This window comes from Pithys albifrons, chromosome 19 (genome assembly GCF_047495875.1).
Source record: "Pithys albifrons albifrons isolate INPA30051 chromosome 19, PitAlb_v1, whole genome shotgun sequence".
NCBI lineage: Eukaryota > Metazoa > Chordata > Aves > Passeriformes > Thamnophilidae > Pithys > Pithys albifrons.
Genome location: NC_092476.1, coordinates 3,156,041 through 3,173,448, shown reverse-complemented (window position 1 = coordinate 3,173,448; position 17,408 = coordinate 3,156,041). Strand labels below are relative to the sequence as shown.

General features: G+C 62.3%; 3 protein-coding genes across 4 annotated transcripts; 2 read left to right on the top strand and 1 right to left on the bottom strand.

The window, feature by feature from the left end:
* The first annotated feature begins 1,431 nt into the window (after positions 1-1,431).
* On the top strand, positions 1,432-8,534 carry CDC42EP4 (CDC42 effector protein 4). The gene is made up of 2 exons (XM_071573517.1): positions 1,432-1,505; positions 6,635-8,534. Exon 2 carries the CDS (start codon positions 6,748-6,750, stop codon positions 7,669-7,671), a length of 924 nt encoding a protein of 307 aa, XP_071429618.1. The 5' UTR covers positions 1,432-1,505; positions 6,635-6,747; the 3' UTR covers positions 7,672-8,534.
* Positions 8,535-11,131: 2,597 nt separating this feature from the next.
* CPSF4L (cleavage and polyadenylation specific factor 4 like) lies at positions 11,132-13,529 on the top strand. Its single transcript, XM_071573989.1, has 7 exons — positions 11,132-11,234; positions 11,473-11,625; positions 11,889-11,987; positions 12,214-12,307; positions 12,680-12,722; positions 12,834-12,998; positions 13,461-13,529. The coding sequence occupies exons 1-7, from the start codon at positions 11,132-11,134 to the stop codon at positions 13,527-13,529; spliced, it is 726 nt and encodes a 241-aa protein (XP_071430090.1).
* Positions 13,530-13,868: 339 nt separating this feature from the next.
* Positions 13,869-17,408, bottom strand: MTNAP1 (mitochondrial nucleoid associated protein 1). 2 transcript variants are annotated; one of them, XM_071573519.1, is made up of 4 exons: positions 16,219-17,408; positions 15,753-15,860; positions 15,142-15,311; positions 13,869-14,714 (listed from the first exon to the last, which is right to left on the bottom strand). In XM_071573519.1, exons 1-4 carry the CDS (start codon positions 17,399-17,401, stop codon positions 14,460-14,462), a joined length of 1,716 nt encoding a protein of 571 aa, XP_071429620.1. In that variant the 5' UTR covers positions 17,402-17,408; the 3' UTR covers positions 13,869-14,459. The 2 variants fall into 2 exon arrangements, with proteins under 2 accessions (XP_071429620.1, XP_071429621.1); XM_071573520.1 differs by having other exon boundaries at positions 14,586-14,714; positions 15,195-15,311.

The window sequence follows — 17,408 nt, the reverse complement described above, 5'->3', positions numbered from 1 at the left end:
TCTGGCAAGCCCTCCTCCTCTTCTTCATCTATAAAACAAAATTGTTGCATCCAGAGGTGGCTCACAGGGGTCACCTGCTCAGCTGGGGGAACAGGGACTTACTTGCCTCTTGCCTCAGTTTGCCTGTATGGAAAGCAAGGAAAATAAAATTTGCCAAACAAATAGGAACTGGAGGGAGCAGCATGGCCCAGGGTGGAGACAGCAAGCATGAGAGATGGTGCTGGGCACACAGGCTGGGGGGAGAGGCTGTGCCTTGGGTGCCAACCCCATCACTCTACATTGCCACACCCACCCTCTCTGCCCACTGCAGTGCCAGCTCCGTGGTTATGCCACTTCCCTTCCCACAGAGGGAAGTTCAGCACCGGATGAGCCATCACAGTGCCCAGTGCTGCCCAGCCTGGTGCTGCCACAACCAGCCCCTGGATTGTGCTGCCAGGCCCAGGGAATGGATCTCCTTGCACTGGTGGGATGAGAAACCTTCAGACCGCACAGTGTTGTGTCCCAGCAACTGAAATCCCGGGGTTATAGGGACCTGAGCATCCCAGGATTCCCACTCCTACTCCCCTGTGCCCCACACTGGCTCCCTCCACAAAGACGCCAGATGCTCTGGAATATCCAAGAAACGCTGCATTAGGCAGGTTCGGGATAATCTCCGCTCTCCGCCCCTTTTCTCCCACAAAGGTTTTGTCTTAATCCCCGCGAGCGAGTGGCTGTGCAGCCCCAACACTCTTCCTTTCAGCCCCTCAGCACCGCCACGAGGGCTGGGGCAAGCACGGAATCTGGTACAGCACCGGTTGGGGGGGGGGGACGGAATCCAGCACCAGAGCCGGGTGGGCACGGAATCCATCACCATAGAGCCCAGTGCCTGCACCAGCACCAGAGCTCTGGAGAGGTCTTGGAGCCCCTGTCATCGTGTCCTGGCCACCGCCCACCCAAACCAGCCTCCTGGGTGTCACAGTCACAGGTGGAACGGGGGCAGTGATGCTGCCCTGGGGCTGAACCTGCCTCCTCCTGGCCCCTCAGCGCGGTTCTTAATTCCTCTTAATTAATTAGGGTTGGTCACCCCCCGTCTCCACAACCCTGCCACGGGTGCAGCCAGCTCCTAGCTCTGCCTCCAGGGATCCCACTCGTGACCCCCTCCGAGGGAAGGGAGCTGGGATCCCACACCCCACGCATCCTGCACAGCGCCTGGGCGGGGCCGGGACCCCACTCACGATCCCCTCGAGGGAAATCTCCCTCGATTCCCCACCCCCGAGCATCCCCGCGCTGCCGGAGCCCCACTCATGCCCCCACTCGTGCCCACCCTGGGGGTCCGCTCCGGGGACAAGGGTCACCCCCCCGCCCCATCGGGTTTGAATGGAGGGCGTGGGACAGCCGCGTGACGTAGCGGCTCACCATTGGCCCGGGCGGGGCGATGACATCACCGGGGGTGCGGGGGGGCCCCGTTCCGGCGCGGCGCGGACATGGAGCGGCGGCGGCGGCGGGGCCGAGGCCGGGGCGCGCAGGTACGGGGGGGCCGCGGCTCGGGGGGCCGCCCCGGTGCGGGGACACTCGGCTCGGCTCGGCTCGGCTGGACCCGGCTGGGCCGGACCAGGCTCGGGGGAAGGCAGCCCGGCTCGCTCGGCTATTGTCCGGCGGACGGGCGGGGTCCGCGGGGCTGCGCCTCTCCGTTACCGGGCAGGGCGGCGGAGCCCCCCCGCCTCATCCCCGCCGGGCCGTGCGGCCGGTGCGCGGCACGGGTGGGCGAAGGGGTTAACAGGATGCGGAGCGGTGTTTGCCCAGCGTGGGGCACCGGCCCGGCTCACCCCACCCCACCCCGCCCTGCCGGCCACCGGAGCCGCTCGCCCGGGACTGGCGGTGGTCGCGGCCGGGGCGGTGGCTGCCCGCGGCCCGTCCCGGGAAGGTGGATCCTCCCCGCGCTGGAGCGGGTCCAGCGGCACCCCGGGGCTGGCCGGGACTGGGCGCCGGCGGGTGCTGAGTCAGAGCCTCCCGAAATCCCCGTCCCGCTCATCCCCCGGCGGCCCGGACAGGGCTCGGCATCCTGAGCCTGCCCCGCTCCCCGGCACTGCCCGGCACACGCCGCTCCCGTGGGTGCCCCGGAGAGTGGGACTAGCCTGGCTCTGCCAGCTCCGGGGCACGGGACTGGCTCCCAAACCTGCTCCGGTGCCCCGGAGAGAGGGAGCAGCCCGGCTGTGCCAGCGCTGGGCACGGAGCCGGCTCCCAAACCCGCTCCGGTGCCGGTGGAGCGGAGAGTCTGCGGGCTCGTCCCACGCCGCCCCGGTTTGACCCCGGCAGCAGCGGCAGTGTGAGGTATAGATGTTTCCAAACGCCGAATGTATGGATCAGGAAGGCTGTTTCAAAGGGAGTTGGGATCTATCGAGCAGGAAGGCTGTTCCAGAGGGATCGTTAATGGGCTGGGGTGAGAACTGAGTCGCAGTGTGAGTTCTGTGCCCCGGGACGGGGCTCGCTCCCCTGCCGAGCGCACAGTAAACAACTCTGTTTTGGACGCAGCTCCCTCGGAAACCATGGAGAGACTCCAGCGGAGTTGAGCACGGAGGAGGCTCAGGGACTGTGGGTCGGGGGTGCAGCACGAGGCTTCCCTGAGCCCCTATCTATCTCCAGGGCAGCCGCCCGGCTCCGTACCAGGGGCTGCCCGGCCATGGGGCTCCCTGCCCGCCCCCCCGGCCAGCCCCGCTTTGTGCTGACCGTGCCGCTCGCTGCCTTTGTTCGCTGGTTTTGTCCTGAGCACGGACAGCCCCGCGGGCCCCCGGGACGGCTGGCCGGGCTCTCCCGGCAGGTACGGAGGGAGCCGTGGCCGCGCGGTGGGAAGGCTGCCTGTTTACTTCCCGTCCACCCCAGCGAAACCGCAGGAATTCGGAGCCCGGTGGAGGTCGGGAGGTCTGTTTAGCCCCCGTATCCTGTCGGACCCCGGCCAGCCCCTGTTGTTGTGAGAGAAAGAGCCAGAACCAGCGAAGAGATAACCTTTCCCCCCGGAAAAGTCCCCTCCTGGCTCTGGAGAGCCGCGGGCCGGTTCGTAGCCCCATAGCAGAAGGATTTATGGTCCTGTGCGTGTTCTGGCGTGTCCTGCCAATAGTTCTTGCTGAACTCTGGCTACCTCCTGGCTGTTGGCAGTCCCTCGGGGAGCGCTTCCCTGCTTTTGGCACTGGTGTGACGGCGCTGGGGTGATGATTTCCCCAGCCTGGCACTGATCTGTGTGCCCTGGTGAGAGCCGAGCTCTGCCTCCCACCCCGTGTGCCATCTTGCCGCCCTGGCTCTGATGCTCGCTGTCAGTCAGTTGCTTTTCAGCTTCCAGAGACTGCTCCATGCATCTCACGGCTGAGCTGCAGCAGCGTCGCGATGCCAGGGACAGGACCAGACCTGTCACCGCGCAGGGGTGGAGGCGGTCACCGGGGCGCCGAGACTGCCCGCTCTGACAGCCCCGTCTGCCCCCGGGCCCTGGGAAGACTCGCTGGGGAGCCCGACCAAGGGTGTGACAGCGGCTTGGTCCCCTCCTGGGGCTGGCAGTGACAGGGTGTGATCCGTGCCCTGTCTCCAGCAGCCGTCTGCCAGGCTCCAACATCAAAGGGCCGCCAGCGCCGGATCCCCGAGGGGCAGTGCACCCCAGAGTGGGGCTGGGCAGGCTCCGTGTCCTCCCTGCCCCGTGTGCGGGTTCTCCCTGGCCCCGGGCGGTGCAGGGGGCCCGATCAGCCCAGCCCAGCCCCTGCCCCAGCGCCCAGCAGGGTGGGGAGAGCATCCTCTGATCTCGGGGCTGCAGGGAGCTGCCTGGGGTGCTCTGCACAGCAAAGCTGGGGAGCTCGTTTGGAGCCGGCCGGGCCAGCTGGGATGCTTTCCCAGTTTGGCTTTCCCAGCCTGTGAGCGGGACGAGCCGGGGGCAGAATGTGTGGGAGCGTGGCTGGACTCAGCGTTTCCCCTGTGTGCACCCATTCACGGGCCTCCTTCTTTGAGCCACTTGTCCCTCTGCTCCCCACGGGTGGCTGGTGCTGAGCAGGAGGAGATGGAGAGCATGGAGGGCGGTGGTCTCGTGGGAAGCACCATCTGGGCATGTGGTGCCGGCCAGGGCTGTCCCACCTCCACGCTGCCTGCAGGATCCTACTGTCCTGCAAGCAGGCACTCATTTACAGGGACAATTGTGTCCCTGAGCACCTGAGGCTCTCACTCTGCTGAGCTCATGGTAACAAAGGGCACAGAGGGCAGGTGGGAAGCAACAGAGGGCTGTCAGTATGCTTTGTCCCTCTTGATCCACACTTGCAGGACTCATCCCCTCCCCTTCTCCAAAGCCCTGCTGGGGCTTGGCTGTGCTCTGGGCTCGCTGCCCCAGGATGGGCAGTGCTGCCAGGTGCCTGTGAAGTCTCTCGGGTTACCAGCAGCTTCCCCTGGTAGGTGGCTGGAGAGGCAGCGCCAGCAATGCCTGGCCTGGTTTCGTTTGTGAAAGCGCCGGCAGCGGGAATGTCACAGGATCCGCTCTCCCTGAACGAGAGGAGAGAAAAGGGCTCTGTGTCCTGCTCCCCTGGGCAGGATGGGGTGGACAGCCAGACTGTGTGGGCAGCAGAGCCCCTCTGTGCTGCCATCACCCCTCAGGGTGGGCTGGGAGGGGAACTTCGAGGGGTAAGAGGAGATTCTGGCTGCTGTGAAATGGCTTTGAGGGCAGGAGTATTGAGGGGGCTTATGGGGCTGGTTTGGAGGCTGTGGTGGTGGTGGAGCTCCATGGCCAGGACGGCCCATCCTGCTCCAACCTCCCCGTGGCCCCTTTGCCGTGGCTTGCAAAGCATCTCACAAATGCTGAGCTTGGCCCCAAAATCTAAATACAAGGCAGGGACAGTCCCCAGATGGCCTAAATCAGCAGCACGGTTGCCTGGCCCAGCTGGGGAGCTCGCCGGGAGTGTTTGTTTTATGGGAAACCAAAGGCTGGAGGAATGCCGGGCTGGAAGGAGACTTTGGAAGGGGAAAGTGTTTGTGCCGTGCACAGGCGCTTGGTCGGGCATGTGAGAGATCCCTGAGATCCTGATCAAGCAGTGGGTCCGGCAACCTTGGGATGTGGTGAGGGGGGAAGGAATCCCCCCAGCTCCTGGTTCGAGGTGTGAGGAAGGTGCTGTGGCTCCATGGTCTCTTCCTCCAGCTGCTGGGGCTAAACTGGGGGCTCCCCCAGCCAGACCCTCCATGTGTCATCACATCCTTGGGTTGGGGAGGGCTCAGGCTGTGCCTCTTTGGGGTGGTGGGATCTGCATGGAGCCAGCAAGGGAGTGTGGCCACGTACCACCAGTGCCAAGCCATGGGGCATTCCTGCCCTGGCCAGCCCGATAAGGAAGCCATGCATGGAAGGGCTGGGCACCAGGACTTTGCACCCATGTGGGGTCAGAGTCCATCCTGCCTGGCCACAGCCTGCCTGAGGTCCTGTTGCTCCTGCGGGTGACAGAGGGGTGTCATAAGGTGGATTTGGGGAGGGATGGGGGGTGGAGCCCTCCCCTTGCCATGCTGGGAGCTGTGGGGTAGGTCCTGTGGCTCCCTGTGCTGTCCAGCTGAGCAGAACTGGGTCATGCTGGGACCATCACTACCCGTGGGCTGTGGGGACACCACTCGCTTCCAGCCGACCCTGCGAGCCATTCAGCTGCACCTGGGGCTGGGTGGGCAGGGGGGGAATGTGGCACTAGCTCAGAAGACACGTCCATCCCTTCCCCGTGCGTGTCACGGGGCTGTGGTGTCTCCGGCAGTGCCCAGAGGGAGGAAGGGCGGCCACAAGCCCTTCCTCCCCGGCAGCCTCTCCCGGGACCACCTGGGGCTGCCTGGCGCCATGGGAAGTGCGGGATGCGGTGACGTGCTCTCTGTCCTTGTCCCCTCCGACCTGGCTACTGGCACTGGGCTGGATGGGTTGGCTGGTGGCACCGAGGTGGCCATGGGAAAGAGTAACATGCCAGTCCACATCCTGCTCCACCAGCGTCCTCGTCATTTCTGTCACCTCTGAGTCACAGCTGTGACCATGAGGTGGTTGGGGAGGGTGGGGATGGTCACACGTGGTCTCAGCGCTGGGGAGTAGTGAGGATGGAGGGTTTTGTGGTGTAGCAAGGCTGTGTCCCCATGTCCCCGTGCTGCCAGGCATGAACAGACCTGTGGGGTACCTGCGTGTCCCCCATCCCAGCTCCCTCCCGTCCCCCTGCTCGGCTGGCGGTGCCTCCCGGGGGCTCTACGCCCTCCTCACACACTTCCTGCCGTCTGTTTCCAATTCCTTCTGGCGTCTGCTCCTTTCTGCTTTCTTCCAATTAAAAAAAAAATCCCAGGCATCTTCTCGGCGTGCGACTCACAGAGGCTGAAGCGACCGCTCGGGTGGGCTGGGGCTGCATTTGGAGGGGACACTGGTGCTCTGCATCCCTTTTGGTGCTCCTCTGCATCAATTTTAGTGCTCATGCATGTGGGACACAGGATTAGGTATCATCCTGAAGGGAGGTTGGGGGTGGGGGCTGTCTGAGGATGTGATCCCCATGGAACAATGCCCTGCATGGAGGTAGTTCCCACGGAACCAAGCAGCTTGTGGGCATGGGTTCACATTTTGCAGCATGACAGGATGAAGGCCCATCCATGTCCTCAAAGCCTGACCTTGTCTCTCTCTGTTCTCCCCTAGGAGTGACCCGTCTGTGACGCCGGTGGGATCCCAAGTGTGGAGCCCCAGCTGTGAGCACTGGCCAGGCTGGTGGGACACGGTGCAGCTCGGCACAGCCTCCCCTCACCGCCACCATGCCCATCCTCAAGCAACTCGTGTCCAACTCTGCCCACTCCAAGCGCCGCTCGCGCGCCGACCTGACAGCCGAGATGATCAGCGCGCCCCTGGGGGACTTTCGCCACACCATGCACGTGGGGCGCGCGGGGGATGCCTTTGGGGACACCTCCTTCCTCACCAGCAAGGCCGGGGAGCCGGTGCCGGAGGCAGGTGAGGAGCCGGGCGCCTCCAAGCCCAGCCTGCTGTCCCGCCGCTTCCGCAGCAGCAAGCGCTCACAGTCGGTGACGCGCGGGGACCGGCGCGACATGCTGGGCTCGCTGCGCGACTCGGCGCTCTTCGTCAAGAACGCCGTGTCCCTGCCCCAGCTCAACGAGAAGGAGGTGGACAGGAGCGCGGGGCAGCTGCCCAAGAGCCTCTCCTCCAGCCCCGTCAAGAAGCCTGAGGAGATGAGCCCCGAAGAGCAGCAGCGCCCGAACGGGGCGGCTGCGGGGCCGCTGAGCCCCAGCCTGGACGAGCGCGACTTTGGGGACATCACGGAGCTGCCCGTCGTGGTGGCCAAGGGCGGGGCGGGCATGAAGCACGCCGAGTCCATCATGTCCTTCCACATCGACCTGGGGCCCTCCATGCTCGGGGATGTCCTGAGCATCATGGATAAGGATCAGTGGGAGCAGGATGAAGACCCCGAGGCAGAGGAGAGCCACGAGGAGGAGGAGGAGGGGGATGCCGCCCTGCCTGGCTCCCCAGTGGTGGCAGTGGTGACCCCGCCGAGCCAGAGCCCGGCCCGCGGCCCCAGGGACAGCAGTCCGGTGTCCAGCTGCACCTCGGGGCCCGAGGAGCGCAGCCCCGTGCCCAGGCCCCCGAGCCAGCGCGGGGGGCCCCCAAAACGCCCTGACAGGGAGTTCTCGTTTGCTGATGAAGACGATGATGAGATCAGAGTATAAAGGTGGGCAGCTGAGCCGAGGGTTCTCCCTGCGGTTCTTGGACATGGGGCTGAACACCCCGATGCTGCAACTGGTGGCACCAGGGAAGACTCAACTCCTCCCTCATTCCTCTCCCTGTGCCGTGGCAGGACAGTGATCTGCTCCTGGGGCCGAGGGTATTCCCAACATCTCCCAACACCCAGCACTTCCTGGGAGGGGGAAGCAGACTCGATTTTGGTTCTTTCTGTTGGACTTTGGATATTAGCTCTTTTCTCCTGTCCCCTGCCCATGTAAAGCAATTTAGGATCCAACAAGATGAGCCTTTGGAGTTTTAGCCCCCTTAGTAATATATATATTTTCTCCACCGTACGGTTTTTACTGTTTTCTGATTTGTACTTAACTTTCTTTTCTCCTACTTTTGGTTTTAATGGAGAGGAGATTTCCAATGAGGAAGAACTTGGCTCTGGAGCTCAGAGGTGGCCCGGGACTGTGGGCAGCTCCAGCTCCCAGACTTTCTTGTGGACTTTCTGCAGACTAAGAGCCTCCAGCCTGTGCTGTGGCAGCTTCTCTCCCTGTCCCTGGAAGGGATGGATGGATGGATGGTTGGATCCATCCCAGATGCTTGACCCTCCAACCAGCCTGGGGGTCACAGGGATGGCCCCAGAGAGCCCTGGCACTGGCTGCTCCTGGGGATGCAGATGGAAATGTGGGTCTGTCCCCCATGGGAGGAGCAGCTGGAAACCCCCTGAGCCATTGAGCCCTGATGTCCTGGTGCTGTGGGGCCAGTGGGGCTGGGCACTGCCAACACTGGCCTGGTGCAGGCAGCTGGAACAGGAGGTTTTATACCATGGATGTACAGATGCAAAAAATAAAAAGAAATAGTAGTGACTGCAGTGGCCTGAGTTCCTGAGGGATGAGTTCCTGGTGCTGCCCAAGCAGGACCAGTTTCCTGGTGCTGCCTCAATCCCCAGCCCCCATCCTGCTGCCTCCACCTTCAGAGCCCATCCCTGGCTGTGATCATGCCCGGCACTGGTCCCTGGCCGGAGTTTGGGCACCTGCAGTGGCCGTGCTTTATCTGCCCAGGGCAGGAGGAAGCGGGTGAGCTCCTGCTGGCCGGATCTGGCTCCGGGCTGGGACCCTCTGGCCAGGCAGCTCCTGCCAAGGGACAGCTCTGCCAACACACTGCTCTGCCCCCAGCCCTGCTCCCTCTCTGCCAGCCAGGGAGGAGGGGAAGGTGATGGTGAGGCAAGACTTGCTGTCCCTGCTCCCATGGGCTGGGGGCCAGGGCTGGGAGTGCCCTGGGGGCTCCTGTCCCTGCATGGTGTCCATAGCCCTGGATGATCCTGGCATGGAGAGCAGGGCAGGTCACTCCCATTCCACAGCCAGCTTCCCGCAGTTCAGCCACTGGTATAACGGGGCTCTGCCAGTGCCAGGACTGCCTTCCTATTCCAGCCCCACCAATGGAGCCGGGAGCAGCCCCAGAGCCCTTCCCAAGTGGGTGAAGAGCATGGCTCTGCCCAGTGAACCAGCCAGGATCACCTCTCACCAGTGATGGAAAGATTTGCCCCCCCCAACATTATGCAGCTCTAGGAGGGCCTGGATGCCCCTGTCCTTCCAAAGGGAGCGCCCCGGTGAAGCCAGTGGGATCAGGAAAGTACTGTGCCACAATGGGGACACAATGGGGTCCTGTGCGTGTGTTTGACAGGACACAACACCCTGGGCAGTGAACATTGGACCATTGTCTGGGACAGGGAGAACAACAGCAGCTGCAGCTGGTGGCTCTGAGCTCACTAGGCTGCCTCTGCCCCCACTGCCATGGCACAGCCCTGTGTCCTGTAGAAGGGTCCTGTGTCCGTCCCCTGAGCCCGTGGTCCTGGTTGCTGTCCCTTGGCAGGTCACCGGGCTGCTGGGGCACACCTGGCTCCTCCTGTCCCTTGGGGATGCTCTGATACACAACAGTAGGGCAGGTGGGTCCCTGGGCTTTGCACCCCCTCCCAGGACCCCCTTGCTGCCCAGGGCTGTGGGGAGGGGGCAGGCCCTGGGGTGACCCTTCACAGGCTGCCTGAGACTGTCACTTGGCCACGCTGATCTTTGTGACGCCTGTCGGCTCCAGGCTCCCGCTCGGCAGTGCCGCGGTGCCGCGAGCCGACGGGGCAGAAAGTGTGTGCTGGGCTGCTGAGCACACCCTGGGCACGGCCCCGCCCGGGGGACAGGGAGCTGGCCCTGGCATACCGGGAGTGAGCGGGGACAGGGCCAGCACAGCAGATCCTGCTGCCATCCCAAAGTCCGGCCAGTGCCCACTGCAGGGGAGCATAACCTGCATCCCCAGCCTTCCAAAACAATCCGTGGGCACGGCACGGGGTGGGACATCCTGTCACACCCCTAGATGGGTCCCAGGACGTGGCCACACGTCTGGTGGGTGGGTGCCGAGTGGGTGCCCAGCGCCCCTGTGCAGGGCACAGCCCCCACGGGCAGCGCTGGTCCAGTGCCTTTATCCCTAGTGACAGAATGGGAGCAGGTCTCCATCCCCATGTGTCAGCCCACGGCGCCCCGGGCAGCACACAGGGCTGGGGGAGCCACGTGACGGAGATGGAGGATGGAGCATTGGGGTCAATCCAAGGGCCGAGTGGGCTGTGCCAGGTGAGCACCAGGAAGCACCACAGTCATGCCTGGGATGTGCCACTGCAGCCTGGCACGCAGGAAAGCCCCCAGCCCAGCAGCAGGGACTGGAGGGGCTTCTGAGCAACCTGGTCTAGAGGAAAGTGTCCTTGCCCACGGCAGGAGGTGGAACTATTCCATGATTCCGTAGTTCATCAGGAGGCACAGTGACCTGGCTGTGCCTGCTGTGCCCTCCTGGAGCCCAGGGACATGGGTCTGTCCTGCCAGGTGCTGGAGAGGGGGGCTGGTGCTGTGCTGCTGTGCACCCACCAATGCTCAAAGCACCCAAAGCACAAGAAAACCCACACAGGATCCATCCTGTGCTATGGGAATGCTCAGTTCTAGGCTGGTGTAATGGGGCTGTGCCAGTGCCAGGACTGCCTTCCCATTCCAGCCATGTTTTTAAGGCCTTGGAGTGAGGGCACATGGCCACCCCCAGCTGGTTTTCCTGAAGAAAAAGCAGATGTGGGAGCAGGGAGGCAGCAGGGGGATGGATGGGGCCCGGGGCTGAACTCCCCAGCTGTGGCACCAGGCAATCAGGGCTGCAAATTGGGATCAGATGTGGGCAGCTTCCCGCCCTAAATGGAGTGCTCTGAGGGGCTGCCTGGGCTGGGTTTGCTCTGGCTGGGGAGGAGGAGGAAGAGGAGGCTTTCTGAGCACTGCTGGGGCCTAGGGTGGCTGCAGGGACCCTCTGAGCGTGGTGCTCCCTCGGGAGAGCTGTGCTGTTTTTGGGCATCCCTGGTGCTGCCCTGTGAGCTGTGCTTTCCCTGCCCCTTTCCCTATCTGTGCCAGGCTGGAGTGGGCTCTTGCTGGAGTAGGGATGATGCAGGAGGTGGTGGCTGGTGTGGAGAAGATCAAGTTTGATTCAGAGGCTGATGTGGAGCAGCAGCGAGGAGCTTGGCCCCTGCCCCTCCCAGGGACCGACAGTAAGTTGGGGACAGGGTCCTGTGTCTCCCCTTTGCTGGGGAGGGCTCAGACACCTCCAGTGCACTCAGACCTTGGCAGTGCCACGTGAATTGAGCCCTGTGTGTCCAGTGGGAGCTGCAAACCTCCTCCACACCCAGGAAAGCTCCTGCTGGCTGGGGGTGCTGAGGGTTCCTGGGTGCAGGGAGAGCTGGGGGGCTTCAGGGGACAGGCTGGCTGTGACAGGGGTGCCATGGCCAGGCATGCAGGGCCCCTCCTGGCACGGCAGTGGGACCAGGACCGTGGTGTGCAAGCACTGGCTGCGTGGGCTCTGCAAGAGGGGCGACGGCTGCGACTTCCTGCACCAGCACGACCCCACCAAGATGCCTGAGTGCTATTTCTACTCCAAGTTTGGTAGGTGCGGGACCGTGCCGGGCACCCCGGCGAGCCTCTTCCCACCCCTCCCACTCTTGTCCCTGCGGGCTGGCCTCGAGCAAGTGCCTGATGCCACCTCCTGACAGAGGGAAGAAGTGCCACTGTCACTCACCTGGGGTCACCGTTCCCTCATCCAAACCCAGATGCTCTCAGGGCATCCCAGTTCCTCCCATCCAGCTCATCCTTGAGTGATTCCTGCTCTGTTTGGCTTGTCCCACCTGTCCCACCCTTTGCTCCCGCAGGCGAGTGCAGCAACAAGGACTGTTCCTTCCTGCACGTTGATGCCACCCCCAGAGACAACGTGGGCTGTCCCTGGTACGACCGTGGGTTCTGCAGGCACGGTGAGCTGCTGGAATGGGGCAGGGTGGGCAGGGGTTGCCTGTGTGCCCACCGGTGATGGAGAGGCCAGACCCCACTCCTGGCACAACCTCCTGCCCACAGTGGGGTGACCCACAGCGTGGCTGGGAGTGGGACAGGAACCTGGTGGGGATTTGGGCTTGGGGCTGCTGAGCTCCCAAAATCCCGGTGTGATGCCGTGTCCCTGCAAACCTCTGCTTTGTGTGGCAGGTCCCCGGTGCAAGTACAAGCACACGCGGAGGGTGATGTGTGCCAACTACCTGGTGGGGTTCTGCCCTGAAGGACCCAAGTGCAAGTTCGTGCAGTACGTACTGGGCAGGCTGGGGGGGCTCAGGACACAGCTGGGGTGGCTCAGGAGGTGGCTGGGGGCCAGTCCCCTCCCTGAGGCTCAGGAGGTGGCTGTGGCCCTTGCAGGGTCAGGGATGAGGCTGCTTTGGGACCTTGTCTGAATGACCCAAACTGTTCTGGTCTCTCCCTGCGTCCAACCAGGGCTCCCAGAGGGTGGGCAGGGAGCGGTCCTGGTCCCAGAGGGTGGGCAGGGAGCGGTCCTGGTCCCAGAGGGTGGGCAGGGAGCGGTCCTGGTCCCCGTGGCTGTGCCTGTACAAGCCCCAAGACATCCCTGAGAGGTTGTGGGAGCCACAGGGAATAACTACCTGTCCTCTGTGTCCTTTCCCAGCCTCAAGGCCGGGCTGATGATGAGCAGCACGGACCCATCCAAGGTGAAGCTCTTTTCTCTGTGCCTGTCTGCTGGGGCGGTGCTCCAGCTGCCCCACAGCTCTTGTGGGACAGCAGCTGCCAACTGCCCCCCTCCCTGCCCCATTTCCCTCCAGGAAACTGGCTGCCCACGGGGGCTGGCACAGCAGGATGTGGCTGCCAGTGAGGAGAGGGGAGATGAGGACGTGCCACCCAGGGATCCACCTCCACGAGTCACCCAGCACCAGGCAATGCATCTGTGGGACACCAATGGCTGCTTGGAAGGAGGCACCTGCTCCAAGGTGAGTGTTTGGGGAAAGGGAGGGCTGAGAGCAGCAGTCTCATCATGAAGGGAGGGTGAAGAGTGATGGTGAGGGACAGCATGTGGCATGGGGTCTGCCCCAGTGCTCCCAAAACAGCCTCTTGGACTGGAAATGTATCTTCTCCCTGGGTTTTTTGGCCCTGGAGCCTGTCTCCTCAGGAGCTGGCAGGGAAGGAGGGATGTACTGGATTGAAGTCACCTGACAAGGGAAGGGACTTGGGTGGTGACCACCAGTGGGAGAGCCCTGGAGAGTCCCTCTGGGGCAGAGGTTTGGTGCAGTTGGAGGTCTCAGGGTGCTCTTTGCTGGTGGGAGCTGTGCTGGAACAAGGCATGTGCTCCATGAGCTCACTCCACTGGAAATGATGTGAAAATGAACACGTGGGAACATGGCAGTGGGTTGATCCAGCACAAATCCAATGCCTGCTTCTCCCTGTGCCCTCAGAGAGGACAGGTCAGTCCCTACACTGCTGAGAGGGGGAGGACTCAGCTGGAAATGCTGCTGGGGAAGTGACTCCAGGTGCTCCCACACGGATCAGGGAAGGAGGACACTCTAAAACACGCCAGAGATGAAGAGAGCACCGAGGCAGCTGCTGGACTAGAAAAGCCAGTTGGGTTTGCTCAGCACCAGTTCACAATTCACACAAACAGCAGAGAAATCACTTAATACAATGAAAACTGGACTTCCTACAGTGGGCACAGCTGGCTCTGGACAGGCTGAGACAGCAGAAGCAACACTCCCACGTTTGAAGGGGTGCAGGACTGGCTTGTGCCAGGTCCTGGTCACGAGGGTGAGGGTGTGCCCATCCCCTGGAAATGGGGCACAAAGCACCACCATGTTTGAGATCACAGACCAAGCAGGAAAGGAAGATCCACAAAGGTTTTTATTGCTGGTGAGAGAATTTTTTGTGAACCACCTGACACAGCACTACTGCACCTTGCTGAATAAAGAGCTCAGATTTTTAATTCTTTGCTTTATTTCCCCCCTCTCGTGCCTGTAACATGACCAACCCTTTCCCAGACATGTTTGGGAATGGCAGGCTCCAACTGGCACTCCTGACTCCTCCTCTGTCTGATGCAGACACGGGTTTGCCCTTTGGGCACAACAGCTCCTCCAATGGATTTTTCTCCTCCAGAAATAGGGCACTGTGGTCTGAGCTGCTGCTTTAATGCCCTCACAAAGGTTCTGACCAGTCCCACCAGTACAAAGGGTGAGTATAACCTGGGCTCTGCCAGGTGGATTGTTATTGGGACTGCAGCCCACCCTCCCTGCCAACACTCAGCTACAGCATAATGTTAATTAACCTCTAATATCAGCTCAGGACAGGAGCTTGTCCTGTGTCTGCTGTGCCAAAGCGAGGGATTTGGGATCCTGCAGATTCCAAGAGCTCTGCTGCACACACAGAACCCTCAGGGATGGCTCTAACACTTTCTTATTTCTGTACTAAAAGCCTCCTGACCCATGGAGGGGTGACCACAGGCTGTCACTGTCACCTCCTGCTACACGAGGGCACCTGCAAAGCAGCCCCCACATTCCAGCCCTGTCCTGACAGCAAACAGGCCCCTCCTGCTGGGAATTCCTGCTGGCAATCCCTGTTGGGACAATGGCTGTGAGCACTTCTGCTGCCTCCCAGAGTTGTGGCTGTTCCTTGGGTGCTGCTCCAGCTCCTTCAGTGGTATTTACGCCAGCGATGATGCTCTGGAAAAAGAGGGAAAAACATTCCAGTGTTAGGGATGCACAAAAGGATATTGGGGGGCCCAGGGGTGGGCCCTGCCTAGTTTTGATGAGGAGGAGCCCGACTGTAGCTTTGCTGTGCATGAGCAAGGGGAAACCACCCCAACAGCAGCAATTCCTTTGTCATTTGTGAGGAAAGCCAGGGAATGGGAGCTCTGTGTTAGAACATCTCCTCCCTCTGCTTTGTGCAGGGTTTCAAAATGGTCCTGACAGTCCTGGTGCTCTCCAGAGAGTTGCTGTGAGTCAGCAACTGTCATCACCACTTTTATTAACTAAATTCCTCTGCTTAAATCTGGAATCCTGCTCTCTGAGCTGATAATTGGTCATAAATGTTGAGTATTTAAATTATTCCAGAGCTTTAATTAACAGGAATGGTAAATAGAATTTCCACCTGCTGCAAAAGGAGAATTCCTGAAATAAGAGAGCCCAAGCAGGCAATCTTACTGAAGTGCTGATAGTTCCAGCTGTAGCTGAGCAGGCAGTACCCAGCCAGGAGCATGGAGATCCCAGCAGGTCCCCCCCTCCTCACGTTGATGTATTTGGCATAGTAACTGTTCCAGGCTGTTGGGAGAGAAAGGAAATGGACAAATCAGGTGTTGGTCTTAGGAATTCCCTGGTTCCTGTGCAACTTTCCAAAGCCAAAATGTTGGGTTTGTTCATTTATTCACATGGACAGAGGGCAGAGTTAGGTGGGATATGGGGAAGGAATTCCTGGCTGGGAAGGCAGGCAGGCCCTGGCACAGGTTGGCCAGAGAAGCTGTGGCTGCTCCATCCCTGGGAGTGTCCAGGGCCAGGCTGGACAGGGCTTGGAGCAACCTGAGCTACTGGAAGGTGTCTCTGCCCATGGCAGGGGGTGGGACTGGATGATCTTTAATGTCCCTTCCAGCCCAAACTATTCCACAATTTGCACTTTATAAAGATCCAGGGAGGTCACTTGGGCCAGGCTGCAGCAGATAGACCAGGGAAGGGGGATGATTCTGCCCCAAAGGTTGGAATTCTCACCTCTCTGCACTGTCCCAAGCAGCCCCTGGGGGGAGAAGTCGCAGGTGCTGATCCAGGTGTGCAGCTCCCCCAACGTCACCTCCATCAGGGGCCTCTCCGAGAGGGGACCTGCGGGTGACAGGGCACAGTGGGCACAGGGAGGACAAAGGGGGTGGTGCTGCTGCTCCCTGTGCTGTGTGGGGATCTGGGACCTGACACGGGATTTGGGCTTGGAAAGGGAGAGGGAATTCTCTCTCCCACAGTTTGGGTTCCATCAGCCCAAATGTGCAAGAGTCTGACTCCAACCTCCACAAACCCCTGAACCTGGTTTTGCAGGATGGAGGAGGCACGTTTGACCTCCTTGGCTTCTCCTGGATCCCTCCTGGACAAGCCCAGCAGTTCAGCATTCCCTACCCCTCCTCTGCCATTCACACCTCACATTCCAGGCTGACAGAGCAGCGTGTCACAGCACAGAGGCTCCGGTTACCTCGTTGTCCCTCTGAGAAACTGCCTCCCGGAGTCTTCACTGTGATCCCCACATCTTCTTGGAAACGCTTCCCTCGCAACATCCTCAGCCCGTCACACTCTGGATACAAGTCTGGAAGCCACTCCAGGCCCGTGGCTCCCACCCCGGTGCTCGTTGCAGAGCGCTGGGATGAGCAGGTGGGCAGGGGGTTGGAGGAGAGGCTGGGCTGGTGCGGGGGCAGCCCCGGGGCTCTCCCTGTGCCCAGGAGGAGCTCCCTGCTGTCCCTGAGCCTCTCCAGGCTGCTGAGCTCATTCTTGGGTGTGCCTTCGCCGAGACCTCCCAAACCCTCCGCCACTGACAGATGGAGGTTCTTGGGATGCAGAGCAGCCCCAGGGGCTTTATATCCCCCACCGCCTTCCCGGAGCCCCCGCTGCTCCTCTGCCAGGGCGTTGTCTGTTCCCTCCTGCTGAACGCGGACACCGGGGCTATTTCTGCCCTGGAGGGGCTCTGGAGGTACTTTTGTCGCCTTTAAGCTGATTTTTCCTCCCTTTGAGCTCCCGGGCACGTTCCTCACAGCCGCGGAACTCCGAGGCTCGGCGTGTGTGGATTTCGGAGCGTTTTTGGCGCGTTGTGGGTGGGCAGCCCGGTCCGGATCCATCCCCTGGGCGGCCCCTGCGCTGCTCCGGGGCCGCTTCTCCCTGACCACCCTGGCGCGGTGCTTCTCGATCACCACCCTCACTCCGCTCTCCATCCTCCTGGGAACATCCTCCACCTCCTCGGGGCGCAAATCCAGGGCCGCGGCCACGTCCTGCACCGCGGGCTCCACATCCCGGGGCTGCCGCTCGCAGCTCCCGCCGGGGCGGGCAGGGCCGGGGCCGCTCCCGGGCGCGGCGGGACCTGCTGGGCCCAGCTCAGCACGGGGGGCCGGGCGGGGACTCGGCGCTGGGCTGGGCCCCGGGGCCGGGGTGCTGGCGGGGGCCGGGCGGGGGCCCGTTCTCGGTGCCGATCCCGGTCGTGGTTTCGGTGCTGGCGCCGGTGCCGCTGCGCTGCCGGAGCCCGGGCGGGGGCTCGTTCCCGGTCCCGCTTCGGGTCGCGGGGCGGCCTTGCAGTGCGGGAGGTGCGCGCGGAGCCGCTTGAAGGGCCGCTGGCAGTGCGGGCACCGCTCCAGCCCCGGGGCCTGTCCCTGTCCCGGCCCCGCCGCCATCGCCGCC

Coding starts and splice junctions, on each gene's coding strand:
- CDC42EP4 (XM_071573517.1), top strand. CDS start 6,748: ATGCCCATCCTCAAGCAACTCGTGTCCAACTCTGCCCACTCCAAGCGC.
- CPSF4L (XM_071573989.1), top strand. CDS start 11,132: ATGCAGGAGGTGGTGGCTGGTGTGGAGAAGATCAAGTTTGATTCAGAG. Junction 11,235..11,472: donor GCCCCTCCCAGGGACCGACA/GTAAGTTGGGGA, acceptor TGCCATGGCCAG/GCATGCAGGGCCCCTCCTGG. Junction 12,308..12,679: donor CCCAAGTGCAAGTTCGTGCA/GTACGTACTGGG, acceptor GTCCTTTCCCAG/CCTCAAGGCCGGGCTGATGA.
- MTNAP1 (XM_071573519.1), bottom strand. CDS start 17,401: ATGGCGGCGGGGCCGGGACAGGGACAGGCCCCGGGGCTGGAGCGGTGC. Junction 15,312..15,752: donor GCTTGGGACAGTGCAGAGAG/GTGAGAATTCCA, acceptor CTCTCCCAACAG/CCTGGAACAGTTACTATGCC. Junction 14,715..15,141: donor GAATTCTCCTTTTGCAGCAG/GTGGAAATTCTA, acceptor CTCTTTTTCCAG/AGCATCATCGCTGGCGTAAA.